At 40.3% G+C, this 26,908-nt stretch overlaps 1 protein-coding gene across 3 annotated transcripts in view; it reads right to left on the bottom strand.

Moving 5' to 3' along the window:
* Positions 1-26,908, bottom strand: part of si:ch73-63e15.2 (protein strawberry notch homolog 2) — a 71,066-nt gene that overhangs the window by 40,975 nt on the left and 3,183 nt on the right. For 2 of the 3 annotated variants that reach the window (XM_054603257.1, XM_054603258.1), the window contains exons 2-4: positions 11,858-12,089; positions 9,952-10,040; positions 2,638-2,761 (exon numbers count right to left, since the gene is read on the bottom strand). In XM_054603257.1, coding sequence (XP_054459232.1) covers positions 2,638-2,761; positions 9,952-10,040; positions 11,858-11,965 — 321 coding nt within the window. In that variant the 5' untranslated portion in view covers positions 11,966-12,089. Of the gene's footprint in view, positions 1-2,637; positions 2,762-3,328; positions 3,433-9,951; positions 10,041-11,857; positions 12,090-26,908 lie in introns of those variants that run through there. The other variant, XM_054603260.1, reaches the window with a different exon arrangement.

The following is a 26,908-nucleotide window of genomic DNA, read 5'->3' as shown; positions in this document are numbered from 1 at the left end:
CATCATTACATTCCACGTCTCCACTGACGGGAAACCAAACTTGCTGACGAAGAGGCTCATTTCAACTGAACTGCATAAAAAAAGGACAACTGTGAAGCCATATTTCTAAATATGTAAACCCAACAAGTATAACATTATCATGAACACTTGTAATTTACTTGTAAGGAAGTAAGCTATAGCCAGAGAGGCTAAAACAAGCAAATGGAAATCTCGGGAAACCCCACGTGAGTCACTAAATCCATGCCAGCATTACAGCGCACATTCTGAGGTTAACGCATCACTTTCTTGTATAAGAAAGTCATCATGTGTACCTTTCGTTCTTGAAATCCTCCCCAGTTTATAGTTCCATTACAAGAATTGTCTTCCAGTCTCAAGCATTAATCTTTTATTCCACAGGACCATCCAAACACCTGGACACAAACATGAAGTGAAACTGGCGTGCAGCTTATGGGTCAATTTGGGCTTCCCCTATGTTGCTTAATGTCAACAACATGTCAAAACAGATTTTTGAGAATTCTATTTCTACGAGGGTGGGGGGTGGGGTAATAAAGTGCTGCATATACAAACAAGTCTAACCCAGCCTCATGGAATGGACATCAACAACTTTCCAAACCACAAATACCAGATGGAAATCTGCTATGATCAGGGCTCCACAGTAAGAGTTGCCAGGAGTTGCAACTATTCTCTTTGGTTGAGAACTTTTTAACATACAAAAAAAAAATAACGACAGCAAACAGCAAAACGTGTACCTCAAAATAAATACTTTTGAAATACCTGTTGCGATAGTCAACGAGACAACCTTTCACGCTTCAACGCTACATTTGCGTTGGTGTGTTCAGTTGCGTGTGAGCACATCTGTTTCAGAGACAACGGTGAAGCAAACTCGTTTTGACTGTGGGGTGAAAAGTTTGACGAACCCGTAAAATCACAAACAAATGTGTTCAGCTGACAGAGAACCAGATGAAACGGAATGAAAAACAAAAGGAAATGTGTGAAGTCTAGGGAAGTGAAGAATACCGGCATCTTTGAGCTGGACAGAAAAACACACTGAGAGCAACATACACATGACATGACATGTGTAGCTGTCAGACTGTCATTATTAAGCTGACGTGTAACTGCATAGAATCTCAAGTAAAGTCAGCTCAAGGAATGTTTTAACTGAAGTGAGCTTTGATGTTAATAAAAAAATTATAAATACAATTATCCAGAACTTGCAATTGTTCCTGTGCCAGCTGCATTCATAATGTGCACCTGCAAGGTTCTAACTTAATTTGGCAAAACCTTGCTTAACATGACATTTAATAAAATATAGCCTTAAGCCGTTATCAAACCCTCAAGGCTGTAAGACTCCAGAGAAACAAAAAAACTCAACTAAGCGCCAGCACTCAGCAGTTTAAGGAAAAAAAAGAACACATCCCTCATTGCCAAATAGGCTCATTTATAGTAATTTGTGTTTCCTCTTACAAATGGCATCCCCTCATGTTTTAGAATGAATTAAATTAATGAGTATGGCGGTTTTATTTATAGAAAATAAAAACGCACTCCTGCACTTTTTACGAGAAATGCACGAGGAGACAAACAGCAGTTTAAACTGATCCTTTAAGACCATTTTATGGTATTTAATGAAAAGCTTAAAAAAAAAAGAAAAAGGAATGAGGTTAAGAAAAGCCTTTTCCCTCGCCGCCGCCGTCACACCTCGCCTCACACCCATTGTTATTTACTGCTTTGGCCTCATGTTGAACCAAGAAACCCCCTGATAGCTGTGCCCTTTCTGTCAGACAGGCTAATCATAGGGGGGGGGGGGCACTGCCTGGTAACCCATGACTGCCTTTCTTTAAAACTCATCATCATCATAGCATATTTATTTTAATATGCTTGCATTATGGCTCTCATCAGCTCTCCCCAAATAGGCCTCAGATTAGAAAGCCGCTGGCCTGTGTCATTACAATTGGCTCCTATTCATATGACTCGAAGGATAAGGCAATGGCTGGACGGACACGTGAGCGCTACAGAAATAGAAAATGCAAATTGATAGAGAGTTATCGCCTGGAATGGTGAGGTAAATACATGAGCCAGCTGAAGCATGCAGCTTCACATCGCTGTCCACGTCGAACAATTCTGCATCCTGAAATGAACGTCCTAGTCGTATAGTGGCGTCTCTCCAGGTTGGAGATAATCCCAACGACACTCATATGATCCACTTTAAAAAAATAAATAAAAGAAACATATCTCACTTTGACGGAACCTTACAAAAGAGAGATTCTGGATTTACCTAACAGCGATTTCTGAAGATGAAGCGTGGAAGCTTAGAAGGACGTTAAATTACAGTGTCTTATTAATGACATGCCTAGACAAGAACAGGGCAGGTACTTCTGCAGTCGTCTAGACAACACTAGCCTTTAATCAGGCTGCTCTTTGGGAAATGAAGCCGAGCTGAACACACACATGAAACACAGGATGAAAGAAGTGGGAGGGAGGCATAGTCCTCCCCTCTGATAAGCAAGTAAGAGAGGGATAGACGGGAGAGAAAAAAACAAAACTAGAATACATCCAACAGTGTTTCATTTTGGCTCTTGACGGCACACACTTTGTCAGTTATTTTTAATGTAAACATAAATGAGTCAACATGAAACGAACCTGGGGGAAGTCTCCATTCCTGGGGAGGTTGAGGCTGGAAAAGTCCACGTCAGGGAATCCCGAGTACATGTCCATGTGCACATCCGGAGTGGTGGTGGTAGTGCTGCTGTTCAAGTGGTATTGCCTGGAGGTGGAGGTGGAGGGGGGAGAGAAGAGCTTTAGTTTGTTTAACAGCTACTTAACTGTTTGTGCTTTCTGTATTTCTTCAACCTCATATAGTTTTCACAAATTTACACTCTACAGCTGCCAAATACAACCGGAGCCTTCTATTTATGTGCAATAAAGAGAGCCAGTAGAGGAATGAACCGAGGAGGAGGTTTTCTGGAGTTACACTTAATGATCAAACACTATAGTACTATATTAAATCGTGCGTTTAGCGCTTCCAGCACATCACAGAAATGTAAGAAGTGAAAACACTTTCTGTTCTGTTAGTTGGCGACGGTCTGATAATGACATTATGGAATGTACTGGTGCCAGCGGAGTGAAACAACATGCTCTTGTGTTTTTCTAAATCAACGTGTCTAAAAAGATAAGCGTTCAAAGCCAACTGAGGAGCCACCACAACCTTTAAAAGACACACGAGGGATAATAGTAACATTTATAGATCAAGTCAGAGAGGCAGAAAGAATTAGAAGTTTAGAGGAGGTGAAAGAGGGCAAGAGTCAAAGAACAGAACAAGAACAGGTCCTACCCGGTGTGAGGATAAAAGGTCCAGCTTTCATGAGAACCGACCATTCTCCAAGAGCTCAGTGTTAAAATAAGAAACTCCTCCACCGACCCTATTCCCAGATAGCAATCCCAATGTGAAAGATTGTTTCCGTTTCCTGCCCAGTCCGAGTCATCATTAAGTAACCAGAAACTTTGCTGACAGTGGCGGACTGTCCCTCATACTGAAAGTAAAACTAACACTCCGTCAAGGTGGAACTTTAACCGTGCCCTCCCTTGTTCCTCTATCCAATCATGCTCCGATGCCCTCCCACGCCCTTATCGGCCAATCGTGTGCCAGCCCTCAGGCTCAGAGGGAATCAGCTCGGCCAAAGCCATTCTCAGGATTTGGCTCTGGGTTCCTCGACCACGGGGGCCAGAGATCAGTGAGACAGATTGACTTAAGTTCAAAACACACCGAGAGGATGAAAGGGCAGCCTTTAGTCGGTGTACAGAAAATGGTCTATGAAAACATGGCTCCTGTGGGCTTTTTCCCCCCACAAACATGCAGCAAAATTTGGTAATTCACCTTGTCAAATGTCCGTTTTCAAAATTCAACCTCATCTCTTAGACAACCATAAATATAACTGGGTTATGATGAAAAATGTATCGTAAATTAGTTTTTTTTAAAGTGATCACAAGTGCAACAAATGTTTCATAAATCTTTTTTTAGGATCGTTGCATTGGCTCTGATTTCTGCAGAAGTAAAATGTGACAGTGGATTGTAAAAGCCATATTAACTTATAATCATAATTAGTAAAAAAAAAAAATAAAAAAATATATATATATATATATATATATTTTTTCTCAAATACTATATATATATATATATATATAAATATATATATATATAAAAAGAGATCACACAGGTATATAATGAGTTTAGTTCTCAGAGAGATTGTACCACTAGATGGTTACAATCATCCACAGTGGAAATCCCCCTCCTGGCCGTTCAGCCAACAGTGACATGATGGTGATATTATTACAGCAGAGGTTCTGGCAGGCCGACATTAGCTGCTTTCCAAAAACACAAAGCTGGTTTGTGGCTCTCAGCCAAAGGAGCTGATTGACTTACCGTTTGTGTTTATGGGGCCTTCACATACTACGTAGCCTGAAGGTGTGAACAGATCACCTTTTGAACCGAATTACTGTTTCACAATCTCTTATTTAAAGGCTAAAAACATACCAGCCAAGCATGTAATAATGCAACTTTCACAAACTTTCCAATATAGGTTTTTTTTTTTACTTCCTGATAGACGGTCTGCTTTATTTGTAGACAACTGCACTGTAAGGGGATTTACAGTGTTGGAACCACTGTATGTTTCAAACATTCTAATGTGGGCCAGTCATAAAGTTTTATGTTGCGGTTCTTCGGAAATACTGTTCTTCAAAAAACACTTGACTAGGGACTAACCATCCTCCTTTCAACATAACACCTAAACTGCAGTAAAACTTGCAACAACATGTCAAAAAAGCCCAATTTGAAAAAAATATATAATAATCTTTACACCCAGAATAAGCAGGGATAATCCATAAATAGTAGGACTTGAACAGGAAAGAGATTTACTTTAAGTCCTGTTAAGACAAAGACAGCTAAATTCCACCAAATAACACTACTTTTGTGTTTTGATAAAAAGAGAGAGCACTAAGTTTCTGCTTTTTGTGGGTAAAAAAAAAAAAGGGAGAATTGCGCCATTTATGAAACTCAAAGCATGTTGCACTGCATTCAAGTTGTTTGTTCTTTTTTTGTCAAACAAACTTTGTCTTTTTAGGGTGGATTTTCAGTTCAGATTTAAATTTGAATACAGTTTTAAGAGCCTTGAACTCTTAACTGCTATGGAACTTTTCTTGTAATTTAAAAAGGAGCAATAAAAAGTTGAACCACTGCCCCCTCATTTCATTTATGTTTGGAATAAATATGACATAGCAGGAGGAATACTCCAAATGTCCTGGCATTAAAACAGTTGTCAGTAAAAGACAACGTTTATGTTAAATCCACAGTGTTGGGCAACATACTAATAAACAGTATGATGCTACTTCCATAGAAAAACCTGCTTATTAAGCATTGAACCAGGCGCACCGAAGTTTTACAGTTAACCATGACACACAGAAATACCAACTGTTAAGATTCCTTGGAAAAACTCTTCCTTACAGCAAACATCATCCCACTTGATATCAACATTGTGCAATAAGCGAACTTTGACTCATAGCACTGGGAAACACTGTAGGCAGTATCAACAGTGGGTAACGCAGAGAAGACAGGCCACGGGTCAAATCAAATTTTGGAGTAAAGCTTTCTGCAACTGATTGAAATGTAGTTTATAGTGATGAAACGATGTTCAGTATCAAGTAATATAATGTAAGCTGGTCATAGACGAGCAGAAATAAACGAGACATTAAAATAGAAGCAGATTTATGGTCTGTTTGTTATTATTCTGCTGTAAACAAACACCCAGATGGACTTAACCGTACTGCCACAAACTGTTGCTGTTGTTTGCTGAAAAGATTCAAAACAGGTTGCCATGTTTTCCCTCTTTAATTAGTTGATTTAAAAAAAAAAATAAAAAAAAATGAATAAGAGAACAACAGGAAAACCCAACATATTTAAGTTTTAACTGCTTGTTACTGCATTACACCGTTTATTTTTTGCATGTACATGGTTTGCATGTGATCAGTTAGTTTTAGACTTTAAGCCTGAACGTGTGTGAGGATGTTAACATCCTGACCAGTAAACACCAGGAGAAGGACTGGTTCGAGCAAACGGTCCACAGGTAGTTTTTCAAGTTTAAATTATTCTGCAGTTTGTTTCGTTTAACTCTGTAAACTGTTATAACTGCGTCAATCTCCGACACGCTTGTTGATTTACACTGCAGCTATGCCTGTAGAAGAAATAAATATTTACTGTCAAGTTTGATGTTCACATCAGCACAAAGGTTTCTTTGGTCATTTTGCAAGAGTTTTGTGCCTCTTCTACTGCGTCTCTCCTCCCACTGTGGCAGGAAAATGACAGCTCATAATTGCAGAGCATCATTCCAAACCAAAACAGAGCCCGATGTCAGGACTTCCACTCGATATTTTAAATCCCAAAAGTTAAGATTATTTGGAATTAGCAATATATCAGTCTCTATCAGTCTGTGAAGAAGAATATCATGTGAGGTCTCAACCCCAAGTTTGAGAAACTGCCTTGTATCCTGCAACACCAAGGGATACCCAAATAGAAAAGAACCAACGCCTCTTTGACAAAGTATCAAAAAAATCAAAAGACTAGCATAAAAGTTCTGGAGTGTTATGATGTTTTATGACATCTATGCTGTGTAAACTCCGGTGCTGTGACCTACAACAGACCTGTTCTGCTTACTTTACATAGTCAGCGCCTCTGACATTTTTATCCCTACTCATAAGAAAACTTTCTGCTGTGCAAGGGTCACTTGCTTTTAAAATCACTTCCTAAAACACATTTTTACAGAATGGCTTTTATGTGATGTCGCCAATTTAATGTTACGTTTTATTATTGGTTTTACTATCTTATCTTATTTTCATATACTATTTTATGCTTATCTATTTCATTTGATTGTATTTATTTGATTGTATTTATTTTATTCATTCACACTTGTTATTTCATTTTATTTCTTAGTTTAGTTTTATCCTATCGATTGTTTTTATTGTTTCATCTATCGTACTGTTTTATCTTTAACAGCTTAATTTGTCTAAGTTTTCTTTTGTTTAATTGTCTTGCTTTTGCTGCCTTGTCTGTCGAAGCACTTTGTCGACTCTGTTTTTAAAAAGGCGCTGTATAAATAAAGTTATTATTATTATTATTATTATTATTATTATTAAGGGTGAGTGAGCGCGTCACTCGGTGCATCGATCAGTGCAAACAGAGCACTGGCCCATTCACATCCTTTCCTCCCTGGTGCCATGTGACCTACTCACTCCTCTGCTTGTTCTCAATGGCCATGTGAGAAGTTCAATCAATTGCATCATGACTGTAAAGTGCAAGTCAGTCGTACTAAGCAGCAACCTGTAAGATCATGAGAGGAAAAGAGGAGCGAATGCAGGTGTCATGTGAAAAAGAGCTTAGCTGAACAGCAGAATTTCTGAGCAACAGGACCAGGAAGAACCGCCGTCCTGTTTACTTGGTCAAACTGAGAGCAAAGATGTTTAACTTTTAAAGTGCTGCAGCCAACATGGCTACAAAGAGTGACCTCCCGATTAGAGCCATGGTCATTTGTTGAAATAACATGTCTGGTCACGCTGGGAAAAAACATTTACTGACGGAGAACGAGGCGGAAATAACACCTTTTCTAAAACATTTTTCTTTGTAGACGAGGGTCTTCACGACTGAACAAAGAAGCCACAAAATAATATTACATCACACCGACCCGAATATGAAAAACACGTTATGATTTGTGATCATGATCTATGTACATGGAGATGGCGAGTGCGATAAGTGGTCTCGTAAAACCATCTTGATGTCAGAAAATTCAGCGTCGAGTCAACCTGAGAACCACAGACCAGGCTCACGCGTCATCTGCTGCTCGAAATTTCATAGAAACTCTGCAGACGGCGATAACAATACAGACCACTGCTAACTGAACAAACACTTCCTGAGTTGTGTTCAAAATGAAGCAGTTTTGGTGATGACTGGATCCAGTCATTTTAGAAGTTTGAAATCGTATCTTTAAAATAAATTATTACAGCTCACGCGATGTTCTACATTCTTTTTGTTTGCATTGGTTAAAAACAAGACCGTGTGCATGTTAACAGTGTTTAAGACTTTGTGTTATTGTCTGGGACTTTCTGACAAGTGAAAAGAGAAACATGTGACACATCACAACTGTGCTGAAGGGTTCACAGTTACTGCCCAGCGCTAATGCAGATAGAGCAACAGAAAACTGGCATATGAAAATGCTACTCCAGGAAATACCTGTTATTTGCGGTTGGCAGACACACCAAAACAACATGACAGTAGTCTCAGTTAGGTCTCTATTCTGCTTACATATTTTGTGCCATCTGTCTCTTGCTGTCTCTCTGGACTGGAGTCGCTGACATGTCGCTTAACGTCAATAACATAAAACTTCCATCCCTAATAAACACACCTTTTCACAAATGCTAAGAAACAGTCGGACCATCATCCAAGCACAGGCACAAAAAAATACAAGTTGGGGTACAAATTGGGGTAGATGGCTCGGCTGCATTGATCTTGTATTTTTGGCTGCCATCTTTGTTAAAAACATTTGTAAGCGCACAGCAATCCTGTAGCTCGACAAATCGAAACCGAGACACGGAGCGGGATTGAAGCCGCTCCTGCTCTATTGACGCGCTGCTTTGGAGTTACACATTCTCTCACGTACAGTGGGAGGCAAAAGACAAACATCTCCCATTTAGCGGTGATGTCATTAAAACAGAGCAGAGTAGCAGGATGTTGACACAACCAACATAGACATGACATAGCCACTCGCTGTAGGAAATGAAGGAGACCGTCATCAATGAACTGAGACGATGGTGTAGCCTCAGGTTAAAAGGGACGTATTGGCCTTTTGGTGACAGGTATGCAATAGTGGGATCCAATAATATCTAATAATTTATATTCATATATCATCTATTCAACATAAGATTTATCTTCCAAGGATAAAACATTGACCTTAGGGGTGGCACAGAATACTCCTCAAGCTAGTGACTTTTATATCTGATACAACTCCTATGATAAAATACTCTCCATCACAGAATATCCAACTCTGAATTTTTAGCATCTGTCCTGTACAATATTTTAACAGGGAGTAATAGTGTCTTGATTATCATGCATCTTATCGTTTAAACTTGAGCTTTGTTTCCTTTTAATAGAAGCAGTGTGTAGGATCTGGCAGCATCTAGAGGTGAGTTTGCAGATTGCAACAAACTGAAACTACTCCAGTGTGTCAGGCGTGTCGGCGAACTATGGTGGCCGAAGCAAAATGGTGAAAACACGAATGGCCCTATTTAGAGCCAGAGTTGGGTTTGTTCCTTCTGGGCTACTGTAGAAACATGGCTGCCAGCTCAGATAGATATAAACGGCTCATTCTAAGGTAACAACAATAGAATTATTCTTATTTTCAGGTGATTATACATGAAAGAAATAATACTTTTTAATATTATATTGCATTTCTGTCAATAGACCCTTTAAATAATATATACTTCCCTTCACAAAGCTCTATAAATTTAGAGGAAATGTGTTTGTTTGACATTTAGATGCGTTAGTCAAATATACCCACCATTAGCAAAATATTCACAAAAACACACTGAACACAAACACCACGCTCATAAAAACACCATAAAACTGTAATTAGTGAGAGTCTTTTAGCCAACGGGACATTTTGTTGGCTTACATGTGAAAGTTGTGTGGGTAGTCATCGCCCAGTTACAAGAGTTTGCAGATCTATATCTAAAGGCCAATGCCTGCTGTGAGAACGCTGTATTTGTGATGGAACATTCTCAGCCACCATGTAAGGACTAGTGAACAGTGGGAAAAGTCCCTCCATACTTGTGTCTTCACTGTTATACACTCGTTCTCAGCTCATGATAATGCAAGGTATTGTAAAAACGTGTGTGTGTGAGTTTGTATTCACTTACTGGTTTCCAGATTGCATAGGGCAGTGTATGCTGTATTCAGCCTGCTGAGAGTAGGATCCCCAGGAACCAGAGGGGGAATATATTGAACTCTAAAAAAAAAAAGAGCAAAAGGAAAATTCTGTCATGTTAGGGAAAGAAATGCATAGAAATATTACACTGGACATCTTTAAGGGATCGTTTGTATGAGTTACTTATCCTTAGTCGGTGTCAGGATATTTAGATTATTTTCTGTACCAATCTAAAACACAGACTTTGGAGCTTTAAAAAGGTATCCTATACGGATTCATCAAAGTCACACAATAACCCAAACCAGCTAACCAATGAAGGCAGCGGTACACCAGCCACTCCTGTGTTCTGCCAGGTAAAATGACTGTTTTTGTCAAAGGAGTCTAGTGGCTTGAAGACAGGAGAGATGGATGTAATGGCTTCATTTCCCGTCTGAAAGGGCATCTGACGTCAAATATAGAGTACACTTAAACTGGTTTTGTTTCTTTTAAGTGGGCTTTTCTTTTAGGTGGCTGAAATACTTCTACGGCAGAACACGGCTTTTTCTCTCGTGCCGGTAATCCTGCCTGCTTTACCAAACTGGTGGCCATCTAATGTAGATAATACACTGACTTTGGATAAGTACCTCATACAGCTAGACTTAAAAAAAAAAATCTGAATTATCCCTTTAAGAGTTTGTTTTCACAAAAAGGGTAGGTTCCACACAAAATGAGCAGCTAAAATGACCTTATTTCAAGCCTCCTTTGTCATCTTTACAATTCAGTGCAAGAGAAAACTATTAATGCCATAAACACCGTGCATCTTGCCAAGCACCAAACCTCATCTTCACAACACAAAAGGTCTTTGGAAACGTAAACCACATTGAAATGATGACTGATAGCACTTTGACCTACTTTTGTTTCAGCGTAACCGTATAAGCCTTTAATAATGGTCGGTTATGCTGTATTTTTAATACCCATCTTCAGGGGCATTTAGTCAAGCAGATAGTTTCAATGTTATGAGCCAAGATTCTGGGAAATTCTCTGGAAATTCTGTCACTACCCCTATTACAGTGGAGCTGAATGTAATTTTATAAGAGGTGCTCAAAGACCATTGGGCGGATTTATTTTGGTAGTGATCACTTCCAATTAAAACTGAAACTGAATTTAGCACCAAAGAAACAAGAAAATCCATCCAAGTTCTGAAGTGACAATAGAAATCTGAGAGGGCAGATAACTTTAAAATATAAAATAAAAGCAAACAATTTAGACAACTAGATGCCACTACAGATAAGTGCAACAATGTGAGTGTCATGACACTTTTATATTTGGTCTCATCTACATGGGAACAAATTATTCATAAACAGCCATGCCTGCCATTTGATACCACATGTAGGACCACTTCCTCTCCCTCACACATCTAGATGACGGTTTTGCAGACGTCACATTTGCCAGTGTTCAGATGTCTGACAGTAAATATTTGAGGTGTCTTGAGGTTAAGGTACATCTGAAGTGTTTTTACGCATAGTGCTGGAAATGAGATAGTGAGGAAAGTGAAAAAAAAAAAAGAGCCGATGCGTTTAACTCTTTCAGTATCCAACACTAAAATGTAACAATGCATCGTTCTGTACTTGTTACATTCTTAAACAAGATGTCATTTATACTTTTGGATTGATCCCTAGCACTATTTACAAAATACTACACATATCCCATAAGAGCAAGAGATAAATTAAACTATCTCGGTTTTCTTAAAAGGAGCTTATTGGACTTGTGTAAAAGTAGGTCAACATAAAAGGTGGTGATAAAATATGCATTTGCATTCTTAGTACAGGCACACGCACAAGGCTACAAGGAAAAAACCCAACCTGTGTAAGTTAATTGAATATTCATATGGAGTTTAAATAAATTATCCCATAGCATACCTCCATGTTAGAGGGGGCCACAGAGAACAAGCTGCTGTCCAGCTGAGGGCCTTCTGGATGCAGGTAGTTCTCCCCGTCCATGGCCAGCGCTGAGGGGAGGGTGGGCATCAGACCACAGCTTCACACATGACCACCAGCTGATTTAGGCTATGTACCCTCCTGACCGACACCGACGCGCTGGCTGTGTCCGAGATAGTACTTGGTTCTAACAAGGGAGAATGCTTTCCATGACCTGAGGAGGACAGAATATGATATGGATGGATGTAGAGGAGGGAGAGAGAGAGAGAGAGAGAGAGAGAGAGAGAGAGAGAGAGAGAGAGAGAGAGAGAGAGAGAGAGAGAGAAGGAGACATTAGGAGAGTTGCAGGGAATTTGTTCCAGCACACATAGTGATCGATACCACATCAAAGTTTTGGATAAAAGCAAGTGGGAAGTCACTTTATACGCTAGACTTTCATGACCGTTATTTAATTGAAAAGCAGTCAGAGAAGCAATAAATATCAAACAGTAGCTAATCTCACTTCTACGTAAATGTTTCATCAGCAATGCCCACATTAAAGAACACAGAGAGAGAGAGAGCTGTAACATTTGCCGGGAATGGAAAAGGAGATAAAAGTACATTTTATGTGAACTGATTATTATAGGCTGAATTTAAAATGTTGTATAACATTTTCAAATCTAACAGTTATCATAGAGGGAACAAAAACATAAAAGAGTCTTATTGTCATAAGAGGGTCTTAGAAAGCTTAATAAGTCCGCAATAAAATTATTAAGAGGCACATTTCATTTTACACAAAGACTTTGATCCAGACATGTACAGCAGTAGAGACTAATAATTGGTCTTCCTTTTCTAGAAAAAAAAAACTCTAGTTGCCTTTGTCATCACACAAATTGAATTCAAGACTTATTCATAATGCAGTTTGAGATCATTTCTATTGATTGACAGCCCTCATTAGCTGCTTGTCAGCTGACATCACTGAAGGTTCACCCTCTCATCAGAGGACCAATTAAAATCCCAGCAGGAGGTTTCACAACAGAGGAAGCAGGTACTGGCACAACTCACCCCTCGTTGGTTTTGATTTGTGTCATTATATATGCTGAAAACCTACACTAAATGAGGATACGCTTTAAGACGGTAAATTCCAAATTCAGAGCATTAATACAGCAGCAAAGAACTACATGTTATGTAAAGATATGGTGGAGTAAAGAAGTCCTGAGCAGAGAATGAAGTCGCTCTCCCTCAGTGCGTTGTTATCCGAGCCTCACCGTGTCTCGTTTATGTCGTCGGTGGAGTCCCAGTGTGTGCGCCCCCCCCCCCTCGGGTAATTGCTAATCGCTGCCACTCTGCACGCGGAGGTTAATATTGATAACGCCTGCCCAACCCACAGTGTCGCCGTGGAAGCTCAACGCAATCATAAAGCTTAATCAGGCAGTAGATCGTTCATGTCACAAACAGCTATGGGTGTGTGTGTTACAGCTCACGCAGCTCGTGTCCCATAAAACGACAGGTTAGACTAGCTAGACCAGAATGTCTGGACACGGGCAGAAGACTCCCTACAATGTGAAAGACACACAATGTGAAAGACACAGAGAGAGAGAGACACAGAGAGACACAGAGAGAGAGAGAGAGAGAGAGAGAGAGAGAGAGAGAGAGAGAGAGAGAGAAAACCTATACAAAAACATAGAAGTAGGTGGCAAGTTGTATTGGTGTTTACAAATGTTTTGGCAGGTTAAAGCCCATTTCACTTGTGATTATGTCATACAGTCTTATATTAGGGTTATGTCTTTAGAGCTTGTGTCTCTCTGCCTCCTGTGGAAAGCAGCCTTCAGCTTTACAGCCGATGCTTTAAGAAGAAAACTCAGGCGTTCGTGGAATCTGGTCTTCAGATTCACAGCCGGTGTTGTAAGAAGAACAGTCATGAATTTAGTCCTTCAACCATAAATTCCCAACAGACAGAGGCAGAAAGAGAACCTTAGGACATGAGGTCATGAATATACGGACGATATAGGTTTGTTTAAGGACGGAAATATTTATAGGTATCATAATCTTCAGTTAGTATCTCTCTCTCTCTCTTGCCAGCCAACTGGGAGATCCGCATTTGGATCAAATATTTCAAATATAAACCTAATTTATTGCAATAAAACTCAAAAAGGAAAAGCTTGCCTTTTGTGAATTAAATCTATGAAGCGCCACCACAACAAATATTATGATTTTTTTATAGTTTTATTGTTGATCTTTTGTTCACATTTGCATTACAGATTTGCCTCTTTAATCCGTCTGAATAAATTAGACACACTCCTCTGTAATTGGGAAACTGACCACAATGACCTACTTTCTTCACATGGAGACCAAATGACTCCGGCAGCTTGTTCCTCTGCTGCCTAACACGAAGGTTTTATGACAGTAGTAATATAGATTTTCCATGAAGTAAGCTTCAGCACACCATCACTACATGTGCTTAGACAAGAGATCTGTTTTTTCTGAGGTATACGAGAACACAAACTGCAAACTACCGTTTCCAAATGCATTATGCTGGTGAATATATATAAAAACTCAACCAAAACAAGACCATCCTGTGATGGAATCTGACCAGAATAAATTGACCTTCATTTTGATCTCAACTACAAATCAAGGCTTCGCAACTGAACAAAATGACAAATCTGTCCACAGACAGACAGACAGCTGGTAAAGGACTAGAATCCCCTTCTGTGGCAGTTCCCACTACGTGTGGTGCTTTTGGGACACCATTTTGCCGCGATGACACACATTGACTCAATGGGTGAAAACAACACCATTGTTGCTGTTGCAGCTATTAGAAAAACTAAATTCTATGATACCTCCAGGCTGACAACCATCCCACAAATCTCACAATTTTGGCAGCAGAATCAATCCAATCTCTCAGCGCTCCACAAGGCATGTCTGTGGAACGTCAGTAGCACTCCCTTGCCCCGAACTAATCAAACGTGTTGCCTTCCTTCCTCTCTCCCTTCCCTCCATTCCTTCCTCCAGTTTGCCCCCAATCTGGAACACAGGCCAGGCGTGTTCACGGGGGACAAAGCTGAGGTAATAAATCCTAATGGAGTTCATGCCGGTCTAAATAATGGAGCCTTTGTGTGTCTTAGTGTGTGTGCATGCAAGAGTGTGTGTGTGAGAGAGAGAGAGAGAGAGACCTGATCCAGCATATTCACCACCAGTATACCAATACACATAAAGGGATAGCGTTTTACCCTCTAAGTGCCAGTGTGATACCTTCTGGGTAAGGTTGAAGCAAAGGTGGAGAAGCCTAATGGGCAAACTTTTCTGGACAGGAGGTCTTAGGCAGGCGGATATTAGATACCTTCTGAATATGTATGAGCAGCCTCCAGCCTGCAAGGTCCAGATAAAGGCAGGGACCGGAAAGCAAGGCAGCCAGGGGCAGTCGGGGGAGTGTGTTTGGAGAGCCTTGAGAGGCCCCCGTTGGCGTTGAAGAATTGTACTCAATGCAACACCCCAAGGACGCTGAAATCTTGGATACATGGATGGTTCCTAAGCATAACGGCAGTTGATCTGGGTAAAAAGTCTTGATATATCGCAATACCCCTTTCAACATGCAGGCCACGGATGACAAATTAATCAATTTGCAGTATATGAGCCGGGTTCACCATTACAACCCTCATTCACACTGAGTTTACCGGAGTGTTACACTGTTCAACCAACCATTTATGTAATGGAATACCAACTGCAATAAATAAAAGGGCATAAAGAGGAAGAAAAAAAAAAAAGAAGAAAAAAAGAGTGAGAGAAAGAGAAAGGGAAAGTGTGCATGTACTGCAACTACAGATAATCTAAACTGAAACTTAATTTAGTTACTTATCTGTGTTTTTTCTATTGAATTCTGTGGTTTAGCAGTGATGTATATGAAACTACAATTGTAGTGTCAAGTCTCTGACCCATTACATCAAGGGATTATTCAGTGACAGCAGTCTGAGTGCACATTCGGAGGAGTAAAGCTAATTTTAGCAATATATCAGAGCATGTGAAAGCCAGAATACATAATTGACCAGCAAAATGGTAGTGAGTAGTAGGAGTAGTAGTAGTAGTAGTAGTAGCATGCATTCCTCAGCTGACAGAATTATTTGATCAATAAGTCTGACAGCTGAAACCACACCAGTACTCCTGAGCAGCCGGGTGCTCATTCCATCCCCCGTAGCCACGTCACCCACCATTACCATGCCAGTTACTGTCTCTTAGCAACAGAAAAATGTCTGCTTCTTGCTGTCCCCTGTTACCGAACCCCACCCCCCACTCCTCCGGCGTGACTCTCAGGATAATCGATACTGATCACTGCAAAGAGCGGCCCCACATATCTCCTTCCTGTAAGGCCTCTCATTACCGGAAAAACAGCAAAACCCCCCCTCTACAACTCCAAACCACCGCAGAGAGGAAGAGGGAGGTGATGAGGAAGGCTATCAGTAGGGAGAAGAGGGCAGGCGATATGGGAGAAAGAAAACAGAAGATAAAAAAAACGAGACATGCCCACTGCAGCACAAGGGAAAACAAGGAGTTCATTCATCCAAAAGCGGCACACACACAGAAGTCATCTTTATGGCACTGCATGGTTATTCAAAATTGGTCCTCTATTTGTCAATATCTGGATTTATAGTCTGACTCAAAGACAGCTCAGCTAAATGCGTACGTCTTATATGCTGATGAGGATTTGTACTATTTTAAAAAACAGAGAGAGAGACTCTTTTGCAGTGTAATCTTTTAATTACGTCAAAGGTTACTGCTGGTTTTTGTACAACCCCCTCCCATGTGTCTCCCTCCACCTCTCTCGCTCTCTCTCTGTGTGTGGTCTGCTGCAAAAGCCCACTGCAGTGAGATTAGGCCATTTCATGTGCAGCATTTGAAAAATCCTTAAAAACCCCAACAACCCCATATATTATGCGCTACAAATGCAAAATATAAAAAAGGACTGACTCATCTGTGCAGGAGAACCGCAAGATTTAGTGACGTTAGAAAACTCTTTCCGTCAATGTAGCCACGTTCTAGGCTTCTCTAAAGGCATTCCCTTTACCCCTGTGAGTCATTGTTCCTGTCTGACAGCCAAGACAGAAGTTAACAAGCATCATGACTCTGTCACTTCAAAAACACAAAGATGTGTTTTTACTAAGTGTGTTGTGCATTACAGCTCCCAACATGTGCTTATGAGGTAAAAAAAAAATGCAGCCTGGTTGTGCTGCTGGTGGCCTTTTTAGTGAGTGTCAGTGGTGGCCAGAGCACATGGGGATCATCCAGGGAAGTGTGACTTCCTTAAGCTGCTAAATCACGATTAATGCTCACGAGGAGAACAACCAGCCTGCCTTAGCGCGTGCAACGCCTCGCTCACAGATGCACATGCGTGAGCGAGTGTTGATATCCATCATACTTCCAGACACAACAAAATATTTTGTGTATGTGGAAGTATGATGGATTTAGGCTGTTTGTTTTGTCGTGTACAATAATGAATTCCCCTTCTAGGGATATGGGTGTATGCATGCTTGTTTCCCTTTTAAAAGGCAGTGACAAATGTAATGTGTAAGGAAATGTATGACAGGTAGAAAACACTGAACACTCTTTGTTAAAGGTCAGGACTACAGGTGAAACAATTCCTGGAGTAACTCAATGAACTAACATCAAAGAAGCTTTGTTTAATCCATATACACCAAAAGATCATTATTGGTATGCTGAGGACTGGATGCTGACTGGACAGAACCCGGCTCTGTGGAGTGCTAAAGCTAACGTTAGCCTGTGACACAAAATGTAAGTTTAACGGTTAAGGTAAATCAATATGATTGGTAGTTGAGATGAAGTGAACAGAAAAAAAAAAATAGGATTGAACAAACGATACACAAAGGTGGCCTCATCACCTTTTACGTGTATTCCTTTACATCCGGACACACGTGTCTCTTTGCGCTCTGTACTAAATCCTAAAGGTAGAGAGGAAATCCTTCAACACGCAGCTCTGCTTCATCTCCATTAACCGTGTTCTCAAAATCAGCTCCGTGCGGCACACAGGGTGTCAACAGCTGATGCATTTTTAGACACATTCCTCACCATCCGTTTCCGTAAAGCAGCCGCCTACACTGGTTGCATGACAGTTAACACTTTATCAATGGGAAACTGATGGAAATCTCATAAAGTCATTGTCACTTGTGTGGTTATACATCTCGGTGTCTCTGAGCTGAGTCAAGTCCAGTGCAGACAGAGGTGTTGCTTTTGTGAATGAGTCTAGATAAGTCTATGACTTGTAAGACCAGGAAAAAAGAAATCACAGAAGACAAAAAAAAAAAAAAAAAAAAAAGTAAAAGATGCAGTATAATAGAAACAAGAGATGAACTTTCAAAGGCTTAGTTCACATAAGTTTCTCATGTGACGGCCCTCTGTTGGCATTTGTCCCTCTCCTGTTCTTTTCTGCATCCGTCTCCGCGATTAACAAGCCGGCTGCCGACAATCATTCAATCCCATGCACAACACTCACTCATCCCCAATCTGAGTCCATCAGCATCACCCGTAATCAGGTTAGAAATGATCAAGGCCCAGCTGCCTTACACCCCGTGCAGCAAGGGGGCCGTTAGCTGGTTATGATCGCCTAGACTGGCTGGATTCATTAGCTACCGTGATGAAATATTCATATAGGGGAACAAGTTACTTCCCAGGGAAACGCAGGGCTCTGTCATTCAAAAAAAAACAGCCTACATTATTAATTAGCACCTTTTTTTCCCCAACACAATAGGCCCGTACTGGCCTCTGTGTGCATATGCAGCACACACGTACTGTAACCTTAAAGCACATACATGGAAGGACATAGACATTGGGTACCGAGCTGTTCCTGTTCCCGTCCCCACAACCGCTACTTCCATTCAGTATTACAGACATGGCCATAAAGGGGATGTGGACAGCCCAGTGACCGGGTAGGACACTGGATAGAGAACAATGATCGAATGACCGTGTAACCCAATCTACTGTCTTATCAAAAGCCGGGAAATGGAAACAAATTGGGTTTTAAAGAGCCTGTTGTTATTGCATTTCGCCCGTTCAAATATTTATCAAAGAGGCTCTCTGGACTGGGGCAGTGTACAGGAACACATTAAAGAAACGGCCCGTTATTTGAATGATTCTGACTAAAAAAGGCGGGGTTCAAAGATTGAGTTACTTACAAAAAGGGATAACGATTTATCTTAATTAGATTCTCATCCACCCACTACAAGCGGCGATTCGGCACCATTTTGCCAGCATGATGAATATCTTTGTGCCCACAAACACCAGCTGAATGAGACATTAAAGTGATTTATCCTTAAACGGGGAGCTTAATCAAGCTCTCGTGGCTCAGAGGATGCCTTTTGTTGTGGTAAATAAAGAAAGAGGAAAGAAAGGTGAGGGCAGAGCAGCGTTTGAAGGCCGTGGCGGAGCACCGCAAAGTGCAGAGAAGTAAAGAAAAATAACAAAGAAAGGATCCCAAAGACTGGTTTGCACAGACTTGATAACACTCATTTTAGGAGCAGATCCCTCTACTTCCACCACCACCACCAGCAGCACCCACCCGAAATAGATCAAAGGCTGACTTGATCAGAGAGAGACCGATCCACTTAGCTGCCTCTTTGCCCGGATTCCTCTGACATCTAATTTCCTCAGAATAGATGGATGACAACACATCCTAGTTGAGTGAGGTTCTCTACTACTTACTGCTCTGGTTCAACTAGTTAGGTGAACAGACAATAGCATATTTACCTAAACAAATATGCATTTAATAAGAAGCCAATGAATACTGGAAGCTGGACATAGCAATAGTTAAATAAGTGATTGGTTTGTGCACGCAATAAATGTGCAAGCTACTAAATCTGGATGTAAAGTGTGTGTATTTTTCATCAATGTTTCTGTCTATAGCAGCAGTTAAGAAAGCAAAGAAGCATAAAGCGATCTTAAAAAGAGGAGACATATGCAATGAATGCAACAATATTTTTGCAGGCTCTCAAATAAAATAATTAATTTTTGTCTTAAAGTTAAATGTAATTGCAGTTAAATAACAAACAGTAAGCGTGACTCACTGAAGGCAACGTTGCTTTTTAATGTACAAACATCGGCCCAGAGACAACACTGCTCCTCAGTAGAGTTCTGCAGGGACGATGTATTTTTGTAGGCAAACCCGGAAGTAAGAATTGCACTAATTCCCAAAATAAAAAAAAAAACTGAAAATGAAGCCCTGTGGCAAACAAAATGTTCATCAAGATAATCTTCACAAATTAACCACTTTTATATTTTTTGAATGCAACTGCCAGAAGCAAACGGCAGACAAGTGTTCAGCCTGATGACGTTGAGTAGTCTCATTCAGACACTTGTTTAAAGTCATTTAAAAGCTTCAAAATTCACAAGTGGGATACGGACATATTTATATCGTATAACAAAAAGTCTCTGAAGCGCATGTTTAAAGCAGACCATATTTCAGGCATCTGACGAAAAACCCATAAAAATAAACAAAAAACAATCACCCTAATGACGAGTGAACCAGGAGAGCTAAAAAATGCTGATTAATTTCCTGGTTTTGGGACTCATTTCTGCAGCAATCTATACTGTTGTCATCACCAGCCACATATTTTCACAGGGACATCGCCTACTTCTTCCCCATTTCCATCACTATCCACCTTTCTTTTCCTTTTGTTGCCTGTCGTTTGTCCCATTTCCATCACAATCCCTGTCATGAGCTAGAAAGTCCCTATTTTCCTTATATTCATTTTCCTTTCTTCCCCTCACCCAGCCTGACCCCAGATGGATTCTGCTGCTGATTGGAGGCAGCTGGTTCCCGGACTCTAAATCTCTTCACCCCTACCCACCCATCTCTGTCATGGCTAGTCAGAGTCAGTCAAAACACCAGGAAAAAAGCTATCAGATGCACGTTTCACAAGCAAACAACATAGGGACAGGGAGGGAGGCCAAACCTGGACTGCTGCAAGACAGGTTTTTAAAAACATGCTTGCTGTGGTGTCGCAAACAGAAATTGTAAGACTATTCGTCCAAATATCATGTTGCATAGCACTAATAGTTTTCTTGCACCTACTTAAGCTTAGCCTGAAATAGGAGCTGGAGCAAACCTGCGTCTCAGAATCTAAATACTGTGTACTCCTTACAGAAATTGAAATCAAATCACCATGAAATAATCATGTTTTTCAGTTCAATGCCTAAAAAAAAAAAAAAAAAAAAAAAAAAAAATACAGAACATTCTGTGAGGGAAGCTGCCAATACAAGTGTTTTAGTTAGCTGAAGTTTGCCCTGTCGCTGGTCAAATCCAGGCAGTACTTTGCTCCACACAGATTGACCTCCCTTCTCTGGCAGGCAGAGCTATATTGCCCCACATGCACAGCAGGAGGGAACCCGTCTGTGTCTGTGCCACTCTGCTATGCTAACGTCAGTTCAATCCAGTTCATCTGTCTGGCATCAACTGAGGCTGCCATCGCACCCTTGAACAGTAAAACCGCTGCAAGTCGGTAAACAATGCAGAAAATAAGAAAAAAAATAATAGGAAAAAGTGATTAGGTTGTTAAAATAATAAAAAAACAATCTGTAAAATAACTTTACAAAGAGGAAGAAGTGGTAAAAATCTGCACTTTTGGTTCCTCCTCACACTACAATAAGATTTAATTACCCTCCATTCATCTGATCTCATCTGGGATGTGTCTAAGATACATTGAGGATATTGTAATTATTATCAAAAGCGGTTTACTAGTTTGCTACACTTGTCAATATCTTACTGCTCCAATGTAAAGACAGATATAACGTCAGGGCAAGGTGGCATCTTCTGACAAAATGTCCTCTGTTGTGCATCTTTGATTATGGGGAGAAAAAAACAAAACATGGTCCCATAGACTGTATAGACTATTTCCAATTTGTTTAAAGTCTGCCTGATTGTTCATAAGAAGTGAAATATCTCTGCCGTTTGAGAAACGCCACAGAATGTTAGGAAAAAAGACATTTTGTGTTAAAGTTAAACTTTCAACTGCACAGTGCTCTACTAAATTACATTACAGGCATTTAGCAGACGCTTTTATCCAAAGCGACTTACAGGAAGTGTATTCAACATAGGTATTCAAGAGAACTACTAGTCACCAGAAGTCATAAGTGCATCTCCTTTCTTAAACAGTCATCTTAAAGCATAAACCAGAGCAAAAGTATAGTGCAGAGGCAAATTACTACGAAAACAATAATTGCAACAGACTAATACGAATACAATAAGTGCTACAAACTACTACGAATAGGATAAGTGCAGTAAACGAATACGAATACAATAAGTGCAGCGAACTGATACGAATACAGTGAGTGCAACAACTAATACGAATGCAATAAGTGCTACGAGGAAGGCTCAGGGTAGTACTTCTTGATATATATACTAAGTATATAACTTGGACACAGTTCTCTTAAAATCATATTCAAGTAATCTCTATAGAAAAATGCAATGCAATATTGTAGTATAAAAAAAAGTGTGGTACTTCTTGCCAGCAGTCATTCTCTTCTGGCTCTAATCCATTTAATCTTCTCATAAGTCCCACCTCCATGAGTGTGAAGGATGGGTCGAAGACGAGGGACAAATGAACTGTTGCCTCACTTCAATGTAACATAAAAACAGATAAATTCAATTGGACCACTGCACACTATTCGAATGAAACTAAACTGACTGGTAGAAACTGTGTGTCAGGATAGGATTACCAATACAGACTGACTGATGTTTATCTCTCCTTAACGGACACATTTAAAATAAATAACCTGGGGATGAATTTATTGCGAGTCTTTTCGTAAACAAGAATGATTTTGACTGATCAGTTTAACTAAACCCTAAGCCTTTGGGTATCCTGTAACTGATTTGTAAAAGCAAAAGAACATTTAGAAATGCAAATGCACTTCTTTTAATTCTAAAAAAAGACATGGTGGCTACAAATCGCCAGCAATCGACAAAGATCAGAAATTCTAAATAATAAAAAAAGATAACTTTCCACAATAACAGCATATGCTTCGACATTGATGTGGTGAGCAGTGATCATATCTGCTGACTCTGTATTGTTCCACCTGGCAGTGACTACGGTGGCCAGTGATGATATGTCCTGTCTAGGTTTTACTTTGACTGCTCCCACCCTCAACCTAACTGTTGTTACAGTAAACTGATTTGGAAACATTTGTGGTCAAGCAGTGGGCTACAGAAAAGGCATAATTTCCAAAAAGGTTTCACTTGTTACACCCACATATTAAGAATTTGCTTTGGTTACTTGTTTTGTTCCATTCGAAATCATGAATGCTCAAAGCGGTGAGAAGGGGCATGTATCAGATGGACATTTGGAGAAAAAAAAAAAAAAGATTACAGATTTGACTTTAGCCCACTGTATTCAAAACAATAATGATCTACAGTCTATGTTTGTGAAAGCTTTTGTTTGAAGATGCTGAAATTGCTTCTGCAATCAAGTTTGTACTCAGAAGTTAGCCAAGCTTTGTAGAAGAACTTCAGTGGCCGACGCAACCACGTGAAATGCGAATGGCCCTTTCTAGAGCCAGTGTGTTAAAAGATAAGCGTAGGTCAATTAGGGAATAGCAGAGCCAGCTTGTGTGTAGTGGGAAGTGAGAGGTGAAGCAAAAGAGAGAGAGAGAGAGAGCGGCGGCAAATTTGTTTGTAGCTGTAGTTTAGCGGCGAGGATTTCAAATGAATGTACAGTAGACGTTGAGGTTTGTGCAGAAATGAACGCCGCAGCTCCTCAAGACCAAAAGAGGTTTTCCCAGTGTTTTGTTTTCCGAAACCTCATTTTCTCAGTGTTTATACAGTAAAGAAAACGTACTTATTGTTTTCATTTTCCATTACTGGCAACAGATCCCCCTAAATATTGCACACTGTTCCTTTAAACAAGAATATCGTGAGTCATCAAGTCTACTTTAAGACCGCCACATGTTGAGAAACCTTCGTTGATAACAACTATTTTGGCGTCAAATGTGGCACATATGACCCTCTACACCATTTAACAGTCCAGTCGTGTGACCGCCTAGAAATAATGTTTGTTTTTCTACTTCCCTGTTTATCACATGGAGCTGGTTATAAATCCAAGCAGATAACTAAAAACAAAGACACACAACAATTCAGTCATCCATCAATGTGGACACTAATATTTCTCTCATATTTCCTTTCTGGGTGAGTTCCATTTTGAAACCATTGTTTGCTTTTCTAAGAGGGGTGTTGACACACCTTTTCCACAAAAAACGATAAGGCGAAGCGTTGAGGAATGCCAGAATGTGGCATGCTCTCCTGCATTTCTGTCATCTCATACAGAGCTCTTATGTGGCTTGGGAGTGATCCACATAGCCTCCAGGTCTGGATACTAGTTGGGACATGGGATACTCAAATAGCCCATTGTAAAGGACCTGTTTGTTTCTTGTCACAGAGAAGAAGTGAACAGTATGGCCACATATTCCCAACAACCGTCCCTTGTTCTTTCACTCTCTCCGGACCAAACATCCATGTTATGTTTAATACATGAACTATTATCTAATGAAGGCCAGATTCCGGGAAAGCAGGAACTGAATCAAACGTATTACCTAGACACGATTCCCCTCCTCCACTCCACATTTTTCACTCTCACTCTAATCAGACCACGGGCCATAAATTAGATTTATCACTGGCACCAATTGGAGAGGGGAGGGAAAAGAGCTAGCAAAAACAAAAGGCAGGGAGAATGGAGGGCAAGTCACAAAGAGCAGGGGGCATGAGCCACCTTTAAGGCTGTGGATCACAGCTGTTTGAGCTCACACCCCCCCAGTGAGTGTTCAAAATTAACATCCTGAACAAACAACAAAAACAAAGAAACAGAGTATGCCATTTCCAGGTAATAATTATCTGAATGCATTCAAACAAAACTGGAACATAACATTAAAAGAACATTTCTAAAAATAAACGCACAGAGGACAAGTCATAATATTCAAAGTAACCAGACCAACTTGCTAATCCTGCTAAGTGAAATACCACCCCCCCCCATGTTCTGTTATCATCCCTACAGTTCCTGTAGGCTCTAAACACAGTTATCAACAGATCTAGTGTGTTGTGACCCCCCCCCAGAGTCCCTGGAGGGCAGCCATCAATTGTCTGACCCAGTGGTTGGAAAAGGAAAATTTGAAAAAAGGACGAGCTGTGCAGCACAAACATGCAACTTAACTCTCACACACAAACACTGTTCAGAACAGGCATTTGCACATATATGTCAACTGTTTCATGAATTACAATTGTTTTGGTCGCACCACAAGACAGAACACAACAAAAACAGCACCATATGATGAAGCCATTTTCCTGCAAGTAGAGTTGTCTCTGAGGACAGCCGCCGAATGCGTTATAGTAGTCTAGGTTTTGGACAGGTGAAACAAAAAAGGAGCAGGGAGTTGTGGTTTTTAGCTTGTATTTATCCTGAAAAAATCCATTCAAACAGCCCGCCTGTTGTAATTAAAACCTATATTGGGAGAGAGACACAGACCTGGCTGCGAAAGAGATTTGAGTGCAAGTGACACCAAGGTTGTTGGCCGTGTCACTCGGGTTAAGGATACTCGAGTAAAGGACAGGAACCTCGCATGTCATTCACTTTAGAGTTACCAAGTAGTATCCTTTAACAAGGGGGGGAAGTGACATAATTAGAAAAATAGCCAGACAGCCACCATAGCAACCCACTATGTCAAGGCTTGCATGAGGCCTGTCTAGCTTTGGCTGCAGGCAACAAGCACACTGGAAACTAAAGAGTGAAAATTGCAGGAAAGGAAAAGAACTAGAGGGGACAGCTTTGTGAGAACCATTTTCATTTTCCTCTGTCACTCCTCCATTTTTCCTCAGCCACCCCCAAATACCTGATGACTATAGTTTCTGTGACATATTGAGCCAATATTTCTAGGTCAGAGATATATATATATTTCTGTACTTAAAATAAATAAGCTATGAATTTCAAGAAAACACAAGTTGTTTGTTTTAGCTACATCATGGTACTACAGTGGCACACTTCATTACACACAATAAAGCCACTTCATTCTTGTCTTGAATACTACAGCCGATGCAGACACAGCTACAACAACGTATCATTTAAGTAAAAATATATGGGGATGCCACATATACGAGTTAGATACAATGTTTACATTGAGTTACCATTCACGTTATACTGCTGGCTGCGTAGCCGACCAACGTTAATTACTTACGTTGGTAACAGTACATCTAACTTTACTACGCTGGCTTTAACGTTTCTATCCCATAAATGAATGTAACGTTATGATAATGAATGCAAGGCACAAACTGAGGCTATACCTCCGAAAGCTTCGTGAGCACTACATTCATTTCCAACTTACTCAATTTCCTTATTTGTGCACCTAAAGAAATAAAAGAAAAGAGAAGAAATATACAGTAAAATAAGAAAATGCACAGGTGGGATAAAAGTTCAAATAAAAACATGAGGGCTTGTAAAAGGAACCTAATCCATCTACAATGCCTATAAAAAGTATTCACCCCCCTTGGATGAATTAATTAAAATATATAGTGTAAAATAAGTGTTTGCATAAATATTCACCCCCTTTAAAGTGACTGACCTAATTCAACAGAGGTCCAGCTAGTTGACGCCAGCAGTGTCACAATTAGTGAAATGGAGATCACCTGAGTGCAGTTGATGTGTGTCAAGTGATTGTAGTATAGAAACACCAAACTGTGTCTGGGAGGTCTCTGGTTCATCAGTATTCCTGCTACAATTGCAACATGAAGACAAAAGAACACTCCAAGCAACTCAGAGAAAAGATCATTGAAAAGTAAAAGTCAGGAGATGGCTACAAAAAGATTTCCAACTCACTGGACATCCCACAGAGTTCAGTTAAATCCATTAATACGAAATAGAAGAAGTATGGCACTTGTTTAAATCTGCCTAGAGCTGGCCGTCCTCACAAACTGAGTGACCGGGCAAGAAGAAGACTGGTGAGGGAGGCCACCAAGACACCTACGACCACTCTGAAGGAGTTAAAAGCTTCAGAGGCTCAGATGGGAGAGACTGT

Source organism: Anoplopoma fimbria, chromosome 8 (assembly GCF_027596085.1).
Source record: "Anoplopoma fimbria isolate UVic2021 breed Golden Eagle Sablefish chromosome 8, Afim_UVic_2022, whole genome shotgun sequence".
NCBI classification, from domain to species: domain Eukaryota; kingdom Metazoa; phylum Chordata; class Actinopteri; order Perciformes; family Anoplopomatidae; genus Anoplopoma; species Anoplopoma fimbria.
Note: the sequence above shows the minus strand (reverse complement) of the source record. Positions and strands in the feature narration are given on the sequence as shown.